General features: G+C 37.9%; 1 protein-coding gene across 1 annotated transcript in view; it reads right to left on the reverse strand.

Annotated features, from left to right (window-relative positions):
• Window positions 1-20643, reverse strand: part of C9H8orf34 (chromosome 9 C8orf34 homolog) — a 330423-nt gene that overhangs the window by 87002 nt on the left and 222778 nt on the right. Inside the window, exon 8 of the mRNA XM_087864837.1 lies at window positions 14729-14864. Within this exon, the coding sequence (XP_087720963.1) occupies window positions 14729-14864 (136 nt within the window). The remainder of the gene's footprint in view (window positions 1-14728; window positions 14865-20643) is intronic.

The following is a 20643-nucleotide window of genomic DNA, read 5'->3' on the forward strand; positions in this document are numbered from 1 at the left end:
ATTTCAAGAAGTGTTTGTTTTTTTAAACGGGAAAATCTCCTAACTTACTGAGATTCAAAGGAAAGTATTTTTTTTTTTTTTAAGATTTTATTTATTTATTTGACAGAGACAGAGACAGCCAGCGAGAGAGGGAACACAAGCAGGGGGAGTGGGAGAGGAAGAAGCAGGCTCATAGCGGAGGAGCCTGATGTGGGGCCCGATCCCATAACGCCGGGATCACGCCCTGAGCCGAAGGCAGACGCTTAACCGCTGTGCCACCCAGGCGCCCTGGAAAGTATTTTGATATTACTGTTATGGAAAAAAAAAAGATGTATGTGGGCTGGAGAACATGGACAAAATGCATGCTTACTCTTAAAGAAGAAAACAGCTGTAAGCAGGTGAATAAAATCAACAAATTAATAAAAATATGAGAGATATGAGAGCACAATAAAGACAATTTCAAACCATCAGATTAGAAATTTATATTCACTAGAGCACTCAGTATGGAAAACTGTCCAACTTTCAATCTTCATCACAAATTTCTTATTTAGTTCTGCTCTTAACCTGGGCTCCAGCCCTCTCCCCTTTATTATCTATATAGGAAATGTGGCGGGAATGACAGCCATTCCAAACATATCCCCTTAAGGAGCTATAGCTCTGAATTGGATATAAAATTGCCACCTTTTCTTCTCTAAGAGAAGAGAATGCAAGTATGTAACAACTAGTGAGAAAGTGAACATGGGCAGAAGTAAAGATAAAAAATTAAGCAGGAGTACAAAAAAAGTAATTGTTTTCAATTTAAAAGTATCAGAGAGGACTTTAAAGGGAAGTAAGCAAATAGGCGCTATGCTGGAAGAAGGAGTATTTGGATATGTTTGTGGGTTGTGAGTAGGGCAGAGTCTTCCCTGCAGAGGGAGGTGAGTTTATTTTGGAAGGAAGACTATGGGGTACACACACGGAATCTTTATGGAAAAAGAGCGAAACCCAGTTTAGCTGGGAGTTAGGGCATAAGATAAAAAAAATTAAAAGATAAAGACAAAAATTATTATTTTTTTAAGCTGTTCTCACATACCTACCTTTAACTCTCCTTACTAAAATCCAAAAGAAGATTCCACTTTTCAGGACTTAACTGCTAACCTTTTGTCCTGCTGACTTGGTACTCAAAGAATCTAGTGTCACACTATAAGAATTCTCACATTTGAAGGGGAGAAAACTACTTGGACTAGAGATTGGATCCAGGAAAGAAGAGGGATCCACAGCACTGGGTTGAAGTAAAGACAATGGGCACTTGAGAGAGGAGAAAGGAAAGTGTCACCAACGTAGCTATGGATAACAACTCAAGTGTGTGTTGGAAGAAAAAGGAAATTTTGGGAGGGTCTCAGGTGATGACAATGTTAGTGGAAAGAAAATCACAAAGGGTTATTATTAACCCCAAGGTAGAAAATGGAAAATCAGGAATGATACTGAATTTCAGAGTGATTTACAGAAGCAGTGTACTATAGCTGAAAGAACACCAAATATTGATTTGGAAGCCCTGGGTTTATGTCCATCAAAGATATTTATTACTTGTGTGTAGAAGTTATTTAAATCCTCTGGATCAAGTTTCATCATTTGTACAGTTGATATAAAAATTATGGGGACTGGTTTTAAACAAATTAATGTCTTTAAAAATTCTTTCTATAATTTAAATCTCTCCAGAAATGGAACATTTTATTGATTTTATTTTATTATGATGGTCATGCTCTTGATTTGTCTGTGCTGAATCTTTTTCTTTTGGTAAATGCTTCTCCCCAACTTCTCATGATTCTGTTGAAATTGTCAAATAAGGGATGTCTCTTCCCTAACACATGGGACCAAAAGTTAGTTAGAGATCTCATCACCCTCATGCAGTGCCCAAACTCCGGCAGGCACATTACTTGGGGAGAGGTTAGCAATGCCTTTTTAAAGATTATCATATAAACCCTGAGGGAGAAAGGACATAAGCTCTAAGGATATTTTAAACATGGAGCATTCAGGCACCAGGACCATCTACATGGAGCAGCCCAACAGAAAGTGAAATCTAGGGGTAAACAAGAGTTGTTGATAGAGAGAAAGAAAGATGAATGTAGAGATAGAGATGGAGATACAAATGGAAAGAGGCACAGAAAGAGAGGAATAGAGAGAAAGAGATTCCAGTGATATTCCTCTAATCTTCTGTTTATCCAAGTATTTAGTGACTATTTCATATAGGTCAAGATTATTTAAGGTGCTGAGGTTGTATCAGTGATCCAAGACAGATTTGGTCCCTGCTCTCATAGAGTTAAAATGCTAATGAGAGTGAAAGAATGATAAATGCTTTAACAAGGAAATGCAAGTTAAGCAGATTATGGTAGACCTTGAACCAACCATGCTGGGAGAGGCGAAGAGTTGTGAGACATGAGGTGATTTTTGATCAGTGTAGCTAATTAATCCCAGTGTCAGTGACAATCACAAAGCCTGTTCTGGAAAGACATGCAAACTCTTTCATTTCTTTCATACTGCTGAAAGAGAATATAATCTTTCACTCTATTAACTGTCAGTTCTGTTGCTGGGAGAGTTTGATCACATATATCCAATAGGAATGTCAAATTTAACATGTGCCAAAACTCCTAATTCCTCATCATCCTCAACAAGGCTCTCCCATTTTCTCTATCTCACCAAGGGCATACCATATTCCAGTTACTCTGGCAAATATTTGGAATCATCTGTGATTTTTCCCTTTAACTCATATGTATCACTGAAATCTAATGGCAAATCCTGTCAGCTCTGTCTTCAAAAGATTTCTAAGTCTAACAATTTCTCACCACCTCTACAGCTACCACCCTAAGACTAGGAAATTTAGACATATGTCTTGTATTCTCAAGATTTTTATACTAGAAGCTGGGTGAGTACATCAACTCAGTTATTCCTGCCTGCAGATTTTGATGAAATGACATAAGCCATATTTCAAGATACTGAGTCCATTTTTTTTTTTTTCTTTAACATGAAATGTGTCGTACTCTGAGTAGGATTTGGGCAATGCAAACCCTAGGAATACAACAGGCAGCCTACAGGACATGGACAAGTTCTTATTTTCATCTTCTCTTCCTTATATTTCTTCTACTTCCAGGTAGGGTTGGCTATGATTCATGCCAGGGCAGTTTTCAGACCAAAAACACTTTGTTCTGTTGGAACTAGAGGGTATTATACTAAGCAAAATGAGTCAATCAGAGAAAGAATTATCCTATGATCTCACTCATATGTGGAATTTAGGAAACAAAACAGAGGATCATAGGAGGAAAGAGGAAAAAATAAAACAAAACGAAATCATAGAGGGAGACAAACCATAAAAGACTCTGGAAAACAGTGTGGAGATCCTTAAAAAGGTAAAAATTGAGCTACCCTATGATCCAGCAGTTGCACTACTAGGTATTTACCCCAAAGATATGCAGTGAAGAGAAGGGCCATATGTACCCCAATGTTCATAGCAGCATTGTCCACAATAGCTAAATCGTGGAAGGAGCCTAGATGCCCTTCAACAGATGACTGGATTAAGAAGATGTGGTCCATATATACAATGGAATATTACTCAGCCATAAAAAAGAACGATTTCTCAACATTTGCTGCAACATGGACAGGACTGGAGGAAATAATGTTAAGCGAAATAAGTCAAGCAGAGAAAGACAATTATCATATGGTTTCACTCATTTATGGAACATAAGAAGTAGGAAGATCGGTAGGGGAAGAAAGGGAAGAAGAAAGGGGGGGTAACAGAAGGGGGAATGAACCATGAGAGCCTATGGACTCTGGGAAACAAACGGAGGGCTTCATTGGGGAGGGGTGTGGGGGAATGGGATAGGCTGGTGATGGGTATTAAGGAGGGCACGTATTGCATGGTGCCCTGGGTGTTATACGCAAGTAATGAATCATGGAACTTTACATCAAAAACTAAGGATGTACTGTATGGTGACTAACATAGTATAATAAAAAATTATTATTAAAAAAAGAATTAAAATTTTCACTGCTGCGGAAAACAGATGCAAATATAAAATTTTAAAGGTAAGAAAAACCTGCAATGTTAAAAATTTTAATTGGAAATATCAGTATTGATTCATGATTAAATAATATTAAATAATATATATGTAAAAAAAAAGACTTAAATAATAGGAAGCAAACTGAGTATTGCTGGAGGAGAGGGGGGTGGGAGGATGGGGTAACTGGGTGATGGACATTAAAGAGGGCATGTGATGTAATGAGCACTGGACATTATAGAAGACTGATGAATCACTGACCTCTGCCTCTGAACTAGTAATACATTATATGTTGATTAATTGAATTTGAATTTAAAAAATTTTTAAAAAAGAGAGAATCACTTTTTTGTTTCGGGTGGAAATCATAAACTGAACCTGTGTGCCTCTTTGTCTATTACCTTTGTTATTCCTCTCACTAGGGAAAAACAAGCAAACAAGCAAACAAAAATAGGAATTTACTATTCTTGTCCCTTGGCTACTCAGGTTTTTAGATGTATTCCTCAGTTCTAGGGTCAGGAGGGTATCCCAGCCCTTTTCTTTTCCTTTATTTGTCTTTAATTTATTTGATTTCCTTGGTTTAATCCAGAACCAAGATGCCCTGAAATATCAAACTCCTATCTCAGACAGACGGAATCATGGTATCCGTAAAACTATAAAAAGAAAAATGAAGTTCTTTAATTGTCTTTCTCAAAAACATCCAATAAGGGTTGCAGAAACTCATTGAAGACTTCAAGGGGTGGGGTGGGAGGCTCCTGGGTGGCTCAGTTGGTTCAGTGGCTGCCTTTGGCTCAGGTCATGATCTCCGGGTCCTGGGATTGAGCTCCAGGTCAGGTTCCCTGCTCAGTGGGGATCCTGCTCTCCCTCTTCTTCCTGCTCATGCTCTCTCTCGCTATCTCAGTCTCTCTCAAATAAATAAATAAAATCATTTAAAAAAATAAAAATAAAAAGAATCTGAGAGGGAAGGAACAGAAATCTTGGAGAAGAATCCTCAGGAAACTCTAAAATGCCCTTCAGAGTAAAAGACCACACCCTCTTTACGGGCACTGATCAGTGTTACAAATTAATTATAATGCTATCCTATTAAAAACAATTAAAGAGATCTGAATGTTTCAAGCATTATCTGTTTGGAAAGGTGCCCTCACATCAAACAATTACAATATAAAAGTTAATAAACATGAAATCTGCTAAGTGAATTTAAACAGTGTGTTTGAACACAGTATGCTGATTTTGGGGGCCACAGGGTAAATACCTGTAATATCTATAAATAAAAATGACGTTAATCAATTTTTCCATAAGTTTTCAGTGATTAAATTCAAAATATAATAAGTTATAATTTATATATACTATATATATATAAATATATATAAAAAATTACAATTACGATCTTTTGTAATATAGGTCTATTAATGAAAATCTTGGGGGGCAGGATAACATCTTTCAAAATTGGGGCCCCCTTCACCAAAATTGTTAATAAATTTTCATCTGCTAATGCTGATTCTGTAATGAGATCTTATGTATTTCACCTTTGAAAATGTCCTTTCACATAGATAGATACTACCAAATACGAATATTAATTCACAAGCATATAAAACACAAGCATATAAAACAGCTTGGCATGATGTAATTCAAACTGTATTAGTTGTCATCAAAATGACTTTACACAATATAAGGTTTTCATATAAGCACCGTTTTACTTTGTAATATTAGGTTGAATTCAGTAGGAAACATCATCAAGTTCGAAGCAGAAGCTAATTTCCAAACGTATTCAGTGTCCAGTAATAATGGTTGAGGGTGATTCTTCTCATTCAGAAAACTTTTCATCTCAGCCCTTTGCTCAGGAAATTGCAAGAAAACATTACCACTAACAGGACATCAAACCGATGTGGGGTAGGGCGAGTCAGAATATTCAGCTTTTTTGACAAAAATTCATGGAACTGATGATGGTTCAGCCCACAACAGTAAGTAAAAATTTATCAATGACGCTACTAGGTCAATAACACATGAGAGATTCAAACATTTTCCACAAAATACCTGTGGCTGTTCCAAGAAAACTATTATTATTATTTTTAATTATTTTTTTAAAAGATTTTATTTATTCGACAGAGATAGAGACAGCCAGCGAGAGAGGGAACACAAGCAGGGGGAGTGGGAGAGGAAGAAGCAGGCTCATAGTGGAGGAGCCTGATGTGGGGCTCAATCCCATAACTCCGGGATCATGCACTGAGCCGAAGGCAGACGCTTAACTGCTGTGCCACCCAGGCGCCCCTATTATTATTATTTTTAAGATTTTTATTTATTTATTCGACAGAGAGAGAGAGACAGCCAGGGAGAGAGGGAACACAAGCAGGGGGAGTGGGAGAGGAAGAAACAGGCTCCCAGTGGAGCAAGGAGCCCGATGCAGGGCTTGATCCCAGGACCCTGGGATCACGCCCTGGGCTGAAGACAGATGCTTAACGACTGAGCCACCCAGGAGCTCCCCAAGCAGACTATTCTTAGAGGCTAATTCTTCAGCCACTTTAAACCTGGTGTTGACTCCACGAATAAACGACTGAACACCAAGAGCAGCATCTGTCAACTCATCAAGTGCTGGGGAAACCAGGTAAAATCATTTGAATTCTTACATAATTGACTGTTGGTGTTGCTCCCAATGTCTCAACGTTTTGAGGAATTGTTCTTGCCGAAAGGCTACCAGTCTTACATTTATTTTTTCTGGACACACTTCTTCTGAGACAATGCTATGGGATTTTAAGTCACTAGAATCCTTTCCACCTTCCCCTCTCATCAGTTCTTGGTAATGTTGTTAAATTGTACACAGGTCAGGCATCAGGATATCGAGTGGAAAGAAGTAGGTCCACAAGAGTGTGTTGCTTTTGCGCACTTATATTGGGTGCTATTTCCAGAGAGGGAGCTTCTTTATAGAGTGTGCCCAACATGGATTTCTCTAAGTTGATCCCAGGCTGGCCAGCTGCCCTCAGCAGTAAGTCACAGCCTTTGTACGTGTAGAGAAACCAGTAGTCGCAGCAGGTGCGTCTAGATTCAGTAGCTAATGCAGGTGAAGTTCTGCGGTTCCTGAGGCTGGGCCTGCAGCACCCAAGCAGCAGTGCTTGAGGGGTCCCAGGAAGCTGGGAGACACTGGCACAGGACCCTTGGACATGGTCCTGTCTGAGTTAAATTTTTTCAAAACAAAAATTCTATCCTTCCCTTAGCAGTTTTAAGCTCCAAAAGAACAATTTAACTTTAGGTTAATGAGAAAAAAAAGTCACAGGCAAAGAATGAAAAAGTGGCCTGGGTCTAAAGGTTAGGGCATCTAACCTGCTAAAGCCCAGATGCTAGAGGATGGGAGTAGGATGAGTACCTTTCTCCTTCGTATCAGATAAATGCCGAGTTTTAAATCTATTTAAATCTATTGCTGTTGTTGTGGAGTTTTTTCCCTCCCTCCCTCCAGTCAAAATGAAGGAATTTGTATTAAATGCCTTGTAATTTACAATAGGAAAAATTATTTTGTAATGAAATTGGGTGATGTATTTGTTTACTTTCATTTTAAGAAAGCGATTATGAGGGGTGCCTGGGTGGCTCAGTCGTTAAGCATCTGCCTTCAGCCCAAGGTGTGATCCCAGAGTCCTGGATCGAGCCCCACATTGAGCCCCACATCAAGCCCCACATCGGGCTCCCTGCTGTGCTGGGAGCCTGCTTCTTCCTCTCCCACTCCCCCTGCTTGTGTTCCCTCTCTCGCTGGCTGTCTCTCTCTGTCAAATAAATAAACACATAAAATCTTTAAAAAAAAAAAGAAAGCAATTATGAGTTTTACTTTGTAGTAACTCGTATAGTTATAGCTGAGTGTAGTACTGGGAATTCGGGGAATGTTATTTGATTCCATGTGGGTTTAGATTTCTGCATTAAATTTAATGTAAAGCTAAAGCTATATGTAGATATAGTATAAAATATGACATTTCAATTTTCATGAAAAATTTTTTAAATTTAAACAAGTGATAGCCATCCCACTTTGTCCTTATTCATTTTTCTTTATGTCCCTTCTGCTCACCTTTCCTTCCAATGGGAACTTGCTGAATTCAAGCCTTCTAAAAATAGTTGGGAAAAAAAGAAAAAAATGCCCAGGAACATGAACCAGAATATAATGTCTGATTAATTATGCAGATGTCCTCAGGTCAGCTAGGAAATCCTCATATAGACAGTTTGAAATTAGTTCACACTTACAAGAGTTCTCATTCACCTTTACTGCAGCATGTCATCACCAAGCATGATCTCCTTCTGCTTTATCAAGTCGATGCACAACCAAACCCAGTATTTTAATGTCATGATGTTTAGGAAAATGAGGAACAAGTGTTGGTACGATAACATGAAACAAATCAGTTAAAACTCGGCAGGCTATTCGAAACAAATTTCCCCTAGCATTCTCATGCTAGAGTTTCTGAGCGTGTCGCTGTATGTTCTCTATAATCCAATTTCTTTTAAAATGGCTTTCAGTTCTTTTTGTGTGTGCACTATTGATGTTAAGCATGAATGAATGCAAACACTTGCACCATCAAAAACAAATAGCATTTTACCACCCGGAACGCACTGGCAGGAGTCCAAGAAAACAAGATTTAACTCTCAGAATGGCAGTGGGTGGACAGAATTAATGGGTGGTCTTTCCAGAAAAATGGCTTATAAACTTCACCGAAATAGTAATTTGGTGCCTTCGTATCCACATTTGCCTGCTTGCTATTGGTATCTTAGTTGTTATCTTACCACAAAAATTCAGGACATTTAATAAAAAATTTCATTTGAAATAAAAATTTTACAAACCACTATTTTTTAAAACCACGGAAGTGTTGCTGATAATTACTGATAACTTGCAGTATTGACCTACTGACACTTTATTTTTTAGTTGATAGTACTTAGTGTGATTCCTAGAGACAAATGAAACTTCTTTTGCCTATACGTTCAAGGATTTGTAGCCATATCAGTGGAATCTTCTAAAAGTCAAGCCAAGATACTCAATGAATATATTAAAAATCTACTTTGTAATGAGTAAAATCACCAGTTATAAGGGCACCACTACACCCTACACAGAAAATTCTTATTTACTTAAAATTGCTGTTTTATAATGGCTTCTTTACTTTATGACCTGAGGGGAAAGATGAGATGTTCTGGGTTAGAATCTTAATATATCTTGGTTGGTCAGATCTCTACTAGCCAACATTTTCCCACTTCCAGGTGATGTCATCTCTTTGTTTAAATCACACCAATTGCAGCAATGCCTACATCAGACCAAGACCATCAAGCGCTAGAGGAGTAACACTACCCTGGAATAATTTTCTTGCTTGAAAACACAAGCTTTCTTTCATCTGTACTTTCCCAACCATGTGTGAAGGATTTATGAAAAAAAAAAAATCTATAATCTTCTTATTTCTTGTAACTGGGCTAATCAATAAACTTTTTGACATTCTTGATATTTTAGTCACCTTGTCCCACACAAAACTTCACAGAGCAATTTAATGTGGGCTGAATTCTTCTTTTCCTGATGTCTTGGAAAGTGGAAGTCTCTCCAGTGGTCACATGTATCTTATATCCCTCAATCATTCCAGTAGAATGTATCAGTCTCATTATAGATGTGTCTTCCCATCAGGTTCTGAATGAGAAGGGCTCTGTGGCCTTGGGCTGAATGCCCTCAACTTGATAAGAGGATAATTTTCTGGACATATCATATGCAAACTCACTTCTAGATACTGTGACCCCAGAAGTGGCTCATAAGTGGTACAGTACCTGAATAAAAGATGGAGAAAAATGGCAATCTATAGAGAAGACTACCTCTTAACTCTAACTTGTTCATTGATGGGTTCCTTGCAGAAACTCTGAACATCACTTAAGTTTCACTGATGCTCCACTGAGATTATTAGTACCTTGCAGCTATAGTATTATTTCACAACAAACCCATTAAGCTCACTTACGTATTTTACCTCTCCAGTTCTATGGACAAAAATGATTTCTTGAGCTTGAAACTTGAAGAAACAACAAACAAACAACAAAAATATTGCCACCCTACGCCGTTTTATTAAATACAGAAATCCTGGAAATGGACATATTTTTTTTCCCAGTTAGAAGCCTAAGGCAGGAGAAAATTCCAGAATGTCAGAAAAATGAGGCTCTTTTTTTCTTTAATACCTGAGCACTTTAATGCAGCCCTCTCAAAAAGATGGGGAAAAAACTCGAAGCATTTTAAACTGCTTAAGTATTTACATGGTAATTATTCCAGTGAGTGAGAGAAAAAGAGGAAGCCCCCTGTTCCTTAACAGTCTTGCTCTGTGAACAATTTGCTAGCTGCCTTTGCATATATTATTCTGTCCAGACCTTCAATTGTCCTTAGAGGTTATCTCCAGGATTGCAAGAACTCCATTTCACAGATGAGGGACCAGATTTTCTGAATATTTGCATAATTTTTCCCACAATGATACACTAGGTAATTTAGGGTATGTAAAGATCCCTTTGCCAGGCTTCAAAGGATCTTGTCTTTCTATTTTACCTTTGCTGTAAAGCCTTGAAAAGTGTTGGTAATTATATGCTACAACTGAACATTAATTCTCCAAAACTTTCTTATCTATTAGCACCACACTGTCTCCAATCCAGTAAGATTTGGAATTAAATACTGATCCCCAAAAGTCCAAAAAATCTAATATCCTGTCTTCCTCTATAAAGCCCACATTATCTCTTATTCTCTTCCAGGCTGGGTACCAATATCCAGTCAAGAAGAGCAATGAGAATGGGCACAGCTCTCTAAATGAAGCAAGCATTTCCTCCATGCTGGTCTAGTCTGCAGCACTGGAATTCTTACTGACTCACTCTCTCTGTGTTCTGAGTGATCCCCTGGTCATTCTAAACCTACCAGCTGCCTACCATAAACTCCTGTACATAGCCCTGAGACAGCATCGTCTGCCTCTTCTGGGCACCAAAATCTTCTCCTAGTGGCCTGGCTAGGTACCTCAGCCTGCATTCCTCTAGTCCTGATTCATTGCTTATCTTCAAAGTTCCTACATTTCTACAAATCAGAGGTTACAAAGGCCGATAGACTTTAGACAGGTAGCAGAAGTGAATGAAGCTAGACAGACAAGCTAACGTGAACTAGTGCACAACTGTGCAGTCTAAGGGTCAGGGGAGGAAGCTGCTACTGTGTCATCATCTGAGAAGGTGGGCCCAGTGTTATCACCTGTATGGACTTTTAAGAGAAGACAGAAATCTCAATATTTTATGTAAAATTGGTAACTAATCCAGTGTGTGTGTGTGTGTGTGTGTGTGTGTGTGTGTGTGTGTTTTAAGATTTTACTTATTTATTTGAGAGAGTGAAAGAGAGAGAGAGAGAGAGAGCACAAGCAGGGGGAGGGGCAGAGGGAGAAGCAGTCTCCCCGATGGGCAGGGAGCCCAATGCCCAGGACCCGGGGATCATGACCTGAGCCTTCACTTAACCGACTGAGCCACCCAGGCGCCCTTCAATGGTATTTTTAAATGTTATAGAGACAAAACAACTGGACACTGCCCACAGGTCCTCCAGTTTATGATTTCTGCCTCAGATAATTGCTCAGCCCTGGCTTAAAAAGTATAATTTCCATTCTCACAGTCTTTTTTTTTTTAATTCTCACAGTCTTAAAAGTCTTACTTGCAACTAGTAGAGGCAAGCCAACAATATAAATTGATGTCTGAAAATTAATTATGGAAAAATTTGATTACCACATCAATGCATTACAAAAGTAGTATAGGGAGATACCACATCAATGCATTCTAAGTAGTATTGGGAGATAATTCTCCATGAGTTTCTCATGCTACTACATCTTGTGAACAAAGACACTGACAGCCGTTGTTTCAGACAATCTCTTTAGGGATGTTTGTACTGCTAACGGACTTGGAAGAGATACAGAGTCTCCCTCTAGAGCAATGCTAACTTGCCATTATAAAACATTCAGTTTTCCTAAACTCAGGGTTCCTCGCTAGTACTACAACCTACTATCCTATTTATGTCATTCTGTGAAATTTGTGGATTGGGGGACCAGTGAAAATGACAACACTCTGGCAATTGTTACTGTTGTAAATGCTAAGTCCTTGGTCTCTGACAGCCGTCTTCTGCCAGCATTCATAAAACAGTGGCACGTAACACATTCAGCTGCAAATAGGGTAAAATCTCAGGTTCTTCAGAGTTCTTGGCAACTGATAATAGTTTTTCTTCCACTCTGAATTCTGACTACGGTAGCTCTCTAAAATCCACACCCTAGAGGTGCCTGGGTGGCTCATTCGGTTAAGCATTTGACTCTTGGTTTCAGCTCAGGTCATGATCTCACTGTTGTGGGATCAAGCCCCACATCAGGCTCTGTGCTCAGTGTGGAGTCTGCTTCAGATTCCCTCTCCCTCTCACTCACTTTCTCCCTCAAGTAAATAAATAAAATCTTTAATAATAGATAGATAAATAGAAAGATAGATAAATAAATAAAATTCACAGCCTAGTGTCTTCTTCCATACTATTTACCACATTTCCTTGAATTAGTATATCCCTATCTTGCTTTTTGAAGTACAACATTGCCTATTCTCCTTCGAAACAGTCAGGAGCTCCCATCATTTCAAACACCCAAATCTCTTCCTATCTCATTGTTTCTAAGTATTTGAGGCTTCCATCTTTGCCTTCAGACAATAGCTTGGTGCTTAGCAATAAAATAAAATGACGAAGAGGGAATCAAGCTATACTACCTGAATTTGAAACTGTGTTTTGCCATCTACTTGCTGTGTTGTTACTTTGGACAAATTATTTAACCAACTCAAGACTCAGCTTCCTTATCTATGAAATGAGGATAACAATAGTAATTAACACCTAGTGTTATTTGAGAATTAAATAAATTTATATATTTAATGATGTGGTACATAGTGAGAAAGCAATAAATGTAATCGATTATTTATTCAATTGAATATCTCTTCAATAAATTAGTTAAAGGCTCAACCTTAAATGCAGGTTATTTGTGACTTATGGTCTAACTCTATTATTGGCAAGCTGAATGGTGGATAATTCAGGGTTCGTATGTGCTTGGTCCTTTCTCAATTCAAATCCTCAGCAGTTTAGAAACGTATCATTTTCCTAGGCTTTCCCTTTTGAAAAAACCATCTTCTACAAATGATATGAAGAACCAAATACTAATCCCCCTCAAGTCAAATGGTAAATGAACAAATATACTGTTAAAAAGAAACCACAGGGCCATAATGGAGCCATTTAAGTTAAGGCCCCAAGTCAGTAAACCAAGACTTAATACTTAACCTAACTGCAGTTTCAACTCTCCAGGACTGTGTAACCTTTAACCAGTCAACATGGGAATTTCCTGGTCAGCCCTAGGAAGTTTACTGATAGACCCCTTCCGTTCCACCCAGGAGGGCAGCCTAGCCTTAAACAATGGATTCTTTGCTAACAATTCCCCCCACAGTTCCCCACCCCTCCTGTACCTTTGAAAATCTTTCCTTTCCTGCTGCTCTGTGGAAATCTTTTCTGTCTACTACATGGGATGCTGTTTGATTCACGAATTATTTGATAAAACCAATTAGATCTTCAAAGTTTACTCAGTTGAATTTTTGTTATTTAACCATACTACAAAGGTTTTTCAAAATTGCCAAACAACTTTCGCATAGATAACTCTGTACACTCAAGATAACTAAATACCATCACGTAAACAGAAGTTGTCTTCTTTGCCCTATCAAAGTCAAGTCACCCAAATATCACTTGTCTGAAGCAATGTTTCCATTGATGCTTCCACTGTGCTGTGGCATTTCTAATGGTCTCAAATAACATCCTTGCTTTTTCTAAGAGGTATCCTTTCTATTTTTCTAAGCCTGTGACAATTAAAATAAAAATTTCAAAAGGGTAAAAGGAAAGAGGAAAAGCTACAAGAATCTGATTTGATTTTCCTACACTCCCTCCCTCCCTATTGCCAAGCAGCTAATCCCCTCTCAAACAGTACAATAGAACAGCTAGACATAAAGAAAAGGAGATAAAACTGGCCAGCCAGTGCATTGTTCTTGCTAATCTGCACCATTTACATAAGGGTTAGAAGGCTTGTTTCATCATTTAAACAGGCTTAAAAGCCTCTTTGCAAATGAGATTTAGTTCCTACAAAAGAATGAATTCTAGCTATTTGGTGAGTTTCTGCTAGACCAGCACTGGAAGCTGACTTGGCAGTAACTTAAGCTACTTCTTTGGCCACATACAGTATATGCAAAGATTGCTTCCAGCTGCCAAAACTGAAAAGTGTCAAGCTGATTAAATTCCTTCCAGGAGGTGAACAAGATGAGGAGCAGGTTAAGAGGCCAATAATATCAGATCTTAAACTATACCTGGGCAAACTTGTCTTTATGCAGGTGCTTTAAAAGTGGCTTTGAACCTTTAGAGCCCTTGGAGTCTTCCCTTGAAAGGGAACCAGTAGGGCAGACAGCAAATGAAATTCAGAGACAGAAAGACTTAAAATTTCCCCAACTGTGTAGTGAGGACAAGCTAAACTCTTTGATTCATTGTTGGTCTGAGTGGCATTGGAGACAAGGTTAAACTGCAAGACTAACTCCTTTGCCAATTGTTAGCACAAAAGACAATTTGAAAGAAATCATTTTTTTTAACACAGAGGAGTTACACCCTTTGCATCAAAATCTTAGATTTTAAAAATTAAGATTATATTTATATATACTATACCTATTATTTGTTTTACCTGGCACACCTTGAACAGATGTTCAGTGTGACCTTGGCCTGAGGTTCAGCAGGATGAGTAGCACGACCTTGGTTAAATTTGCTCCCAGAAGGTACAAGGGTAGTTACTCCCTCCATTCTTAAATCATCAAGATCCTCTGTAACAACATAAACAATTGCAGAGAAAAAATTAGCCCTAATAGAATTAATAATATGTTTTCAGGTATCTGCCAGTATTTAAGTAAAACATTGTATTTCCACTTTGCAAAAATATTACCTCAATATCAGTTATCTTTCAAATCATTTCCCAATGTAGTTGGAGACATACATAAGAAGAAAAATGGTGAGAGGCTGAATCCATTTAGACAATGGGCAGACCATCATCTATGACTACAGAACATGGATCCACCACCTTTCCGTAATGGTTCAAAGAAACCACACCAAAATCTCCGCTGCAATTAGCCCCAAATGGTCAGGACTTGGTCAATTTTTGCCTTTGCTTCCAACTCAGAGCCAACCAAAGAAAGACATGTAGTCTTCCAAACTAATTATATAAGATCATTTGTTTCTAATTAGCTTGCCTTCACAGCTTCCCCATGCAACAATCTCTATTAAGAGCACATCTGAAGCCATCTCTGTTTTCACTCTTAACGTTTCCTTTTTGTTTTCATGTGGGAAGGACAATATACTTGGATAGCCATGCCCAATGTTCAGTGAATCCCCCTCCTATTTTTCCCAGGTCCTCAATCAAGACTTCAAGATCTAAGTTTCCCCTGCAATTCAGTCTTGATATAACATATACATGATCTCCTGCTTTATTCAGAGGACAAGGACTCTGTTAAAATGGATTCAATTTATTTGTTCTTAGTCTTAGCAAAAGAGGGACATAAAGTTTCAAAAGATAAATTACAATTTTGCCAAAACATGATCCATTATTTGAGGTTATAGCCTATATATGGAAGGAAATTACGTTCTCCTGATAAGACCATAGACTATCCAAACATCTTAGACCCTTCACAAAACAATCAAGAGTATTTCTGGTTTAACTGGATATTGTAACCAACAAGTGTCAAATTTTCCTGAGATTGTGACAACTTTTAGTTTAAGTCATAGACAGGCTTTCTGTTACCTGAAGAAGACTTGTCAATAGACTCCTTCCATAGGCAATACCAACTAAAATCTTTTCATCTACTTGCATAGGAGCAATCTGCGCAAGCCCATTGAGTTTTAACTCAATTTCATGGGAGTCATAAAAGCTCACCACATTTACCTGGTTGCAAATCTTCTTCCCTTTATTTTAAAAGCACTAACCACCACTTCGAAACTTGGTGCTTTTGCTGAACTAGTTACACAGCCTTCTCTCTTGATCTTACGGATCTGTGGTCCTCATACAACACAGACATGACTGCTATCTGTGAACACAGCACTTTTCAGCTCGCTAATTAGCCTTTATGAGATTCTGTTAGTGTCTCATCCTCGCATTACTATCTACCACTGCAACACCTTGATATGCCACTGTCCTGCCCCTACTAGAAGAAAACCTCATGATTTTCTTAGCTCAGTAAGGGAACTTACTATACCCCATTCAGTTTCTTCGAGGACTCCCATTGAAAAGTCTGGCCTCATGTTATTTGTTGATAGATCATACCTCAAAACTTCAAACTGGAGCAGAATACACTATTACCAATTTAAGCTTGATTTTGGAATACAACCCTGTATGTGAAGTGAAATTAGTCTAAATGGCAGAATTATTGCACTTACTTGAGCTTGTCAACTAGACAAAAGACCACAGAGTAAATATATACACATACTTTAAAAAATATATATATTTATATATATGTTATATATATATATTTTAAAGTATATATATATTTTAAAGTATATATATATTTTAAAGTATATATATATATAATATAAAATATGAGTTTGGGATGCTTTGGAAACAAAGGGGTCAACCCTGCTGGAACCCCCATTAAAAACAGACAAGGTGTTTAAGATGATTTTACATTCATTCCTTCTTCAAAAGGAGGTAGCAATTATAAAAGTTGGGGCTCATGAAAAAATAAATAATATGGGAGCTAAAGGAAATAATCTCTAGCAGATCATTTTGCCAAACAAATGGCCTTAACCAAGGTTTTGATCCTATCTAAACTCAAAAGATAAATCCTTAAAGGAATTCAAAGAGACCATTATAAAATATCAACATTTAGTCCCTCATTTTGAAAAACATAAAATGGAAAAAATGTGGTTCTGGCTTCATTTATATAATCGCTGGTACTCTCAAGACAGCTGCTTGGTGGCACTATATGGTTTCAAATGTATATTAGCTAAATTTCTCCATGAAACTACTCATCATAGTACAGACAAATTGGTTATTATCTTAAATTTACATGGCTGGGTACACTTTAAAAAGACAGCTGAGGTATTTTTTAAGTCATATGAACTTGTCACCAGCATAATTCTAGAAAAACTGTAAATGTGGGACATGGCCAGAAACCAAAGCTTCAAGGACCCTTTGAAAACCTTCTGATGGATTTTATACGGCTTCCACTTTCCATGAGATTTCTGTTTTAGTTACTGTCTGTCTATAGAATTTCAAGATGTCTTGAAACATTTCTTTGTCTAAAAGCTACAGTCTTTACAGTTGCTAAAAATCTGCTCAATCTTGTGTTTCTAACCTTGGGAATATAAGCTTTTGTATCAAGTGACCAAGGCACACCTTTCACAAGAAATACTATAAAAGAACTCTGTAAGGTATTACCCCTTATTCAGAAACCATGTTGTTCTTACCACTTACAAACTTCTGAAAAGGTGGAAAGAATCAATGACGTCCTTGAAATAAAACTAACAAAGCTTTCAGAAACCCTTGAGCTCTTTTGGTCAAAGGGACTCCTACCCTTCCTTAAAGCAGTATGGTCTGCTCCCTCAGGGACACGTTGTTTGCTTTGCTGTGAGCTGGCAACTTCAAGGCCCACGTGTTTAAGGATTTTACCTAGGATACTATATTCATGCGCACAGACATCACAAAACATTACAGGTTAAGGGTACATTCAAATAGTCTTTTTAAAAGGCCTCTTCATGATATCCAACTATGAGGTTTCATGTTTTGGAAGATATATTAGGGAAAAACTGCTCTTGAGGCTCATTGGAAGGGATTCTATCAGCTATTGTTAACAACAGATACAGAATTAAAATTCCTTAGAATAAATCCTTGGGTTCACATTTCACGACTAAAGAAGCAATCCAGAATCAACCAAATTGGAAGCCTGACCTAACAGGGGACCTCAGCTGAAGATTCTCAGAGATTCTCTAGAAGCAACTGATCTTGCCAGTAGACAGATGACCTAAGACTCAACTTTAGAATAATCCACTCAAGATGGTGGACAGCTCCTTCACATGATGCTGGATCAAAACCTCTGCCTAATTCTTATTTTGTTTTTATCTGCTTACTTACAATCATTCCTCATTTTCTAGAGACCCCTGGTCTCTATGCCCATGCATAATGGCCCTTTTTCTTTTATTTCCCTCTAACTAAAATTAGATCAGAGCATAATCATTATAACACCAATCTCAGATTATCCCAGCAATAGCCTTCAAGCTTCCTGATTGCTAGATATACTATTCCTCACTAGACCCTAATGATGAAAATCTAAGGGAAATTCCAATCTATGGGAAATGAGATCAAAGGGAATTATAACCAATGGTGTTTTCACTTGTACCTACAGGGACAAATGACCTTAAACAGATCAATTTCTGACTCTGCTAGTGTCCCTTTCTTACAGAAAAAGAGAGGGACGTTTCTAAGTTGATGGGCCAATTATTTGTCATCTGGACTAAAAGAAATACAAATATGTAAGCCAGCCAATGTAAAGCCTTTGTTCTAACTTCAAGTCATGAATAATTCTCTTTTTCCTGGATATCCATGTGTTCCTACCAGATACTATTTCCTTTACAGCTGGGATAACTAGTCTTGCTTGTCTCACTAATATCTCATGCACTTTAAGAACAGTATTACAAAATTATCTGTAAAAGACACTCTAAATCTATAAATCATCAAATCTAGAAATTATAATTGAGAAACAAGCCCCCAAATGACGCTACCCTTGATTATTCAAGCACATTACCTAGAGGTTACCAATTCAGAATTTACACAAACAATCAAAGCAGTGTTTCCAATAATAAGAATCATACAAACAAAAGACTGTAAGACCTTTTAACTTTGGCAGAAGCTATAAAATTATACCACTTATAATCTAGATGGAATATAAATCAGTCTCCATTCCTTGGCAAGAGTAGTAATAGACAATTTAGATTTCTTGTTCACTAGTCATGATGGTATCTGTGCCACTGCTAATACTTCTTGCTGTACTTGGCTCAATGAAACACATAAGTTAGAGAAGGCTATATATCATCTTAAGGAAAAAAGCTATTTGGCTCTGTAAGATTGATCTTTATGACCTGTGGGATTGTTCTCTTGGTCTTGGTTGGACATTCAGGTTTCTGGTTCTGAAGCATCTTAAATGGACTTTTAATTATTCTTGTTTATGTCACAGTGGTCATGATACCGTCCATTTAACTCTATCAGGTTAATACTTAATACTTAGTGCAAGTTTTAAATGCTTCTGTCAGCCACTTTCTTATCAGATGATCACCATGATGATACAACATCAAAAAGATTAAGAAGCCCTTGTGATACAATTGATTATGGAGACAAGTGAACAATCATCAAGCACTGAAGATGTGGATCTTTTGGCCAACTTCCTGAAAGGAAAGAATGACTAAAAGAGGGGACTTAGAGACTGAACATACAAACAGACAGTGGAAAGATCATATAGACATTAGAACACTATCCACAACCTCTGCTGGGATCAACCAGTGAAGCCTCAGAGCAGTTAGCCCCAAAATATTTAGGACTTGGTTTATAAAGGCCAGGTTTCCTCCTTTTCTCCATTTCCAACTCAGAACCATTCAGAGAAAGTCATATATCCTCTCCAAACCAAGTGCACAAGGCAGTGTGCTTCTAGTTAGTTTGCCTCCAGGTTCCCCATGCCGGGAACTTCCAATCAAAACATACCTCAAGCCATCCATCCATCCCATCCCCTCCCCCAACAAACAGTAGAATCTCCTTGCCAGAATTTTCTTTCTACTTGCAAATTAAGGGGTATTTCATAAGGCCTTTTGAAGATAGCCGAACCACCCTATCCCCATCCGGGTATCATCTTTTTTTCTAGCTCAGAATAACCATCACAGTGTGGGAGAAAAAGAGAACCTTAGAATGAGAAGCCTGCTAGAATTTACTTGCTGGTTCATTGGAGACTTTAGGGTGCTGTAAGCTAAGTACCTCAGCAGCTGTGGTGGCTGTGAAGTGTCCTGTGCAGCTGTGATGATGGTAGTGCAATTGGCTCTTGAAATCGTGGGAGAAGGCTTACTCTGAGAAACACTCATTCTTTCATTTCTTACCAATATTAGTTCTGCACAGAAGGTCAATAAGCTCCTGAAAACTACGGAATACTTGCCAAGCTCTAAAGGGTGATACAACTATAAAGATTCCTGCATCCTGTTTAGTCATGGAAGAATACTAATAATCTATGTTTAGTTTTCAAAGGGAAAAAAAATACAAATCTAGGTCTCCATAGCTCCATTTCCTTAACAACTTTACTATAGGGAGCAGGTGTCTAGGATTAAATAAATCAAAAGAAGGAAACAGAAACGCCTAAACTTTAAAAATTTTGGAAAGTTTACATAAATTGAAAGAGAAAGAGAAAAACAAATTAAAGCATTGAGAAGGATTCTGTCCAAGGAATTTTCAATACCGGATAAGTCAAGGGAAGAAATGCCGAGCACATTTTCTAAATATAGAAAACTTGGAATCTGGGAACATCAATGGTATCAACGTTTCCTTCTTCTTTTCTTCCTTCCCTCCTTCTTCTCTCCCTT

Source organism: Ursus americanus, chromosome 9 (assembly GCF_024610735.1).
Source record: "Ursus americanus isolate L20-20 chromosome 9, mUrsAme1.1.p, whole genome shotgun sequence".
In the NCBI taxonomy this organism is placed as follows: domain Eukaryota; kingdom Metazoa; phylum Chordata; class Mammalia; order Carnivora; family Ursidae; genus Ursus; species Ursus americanus.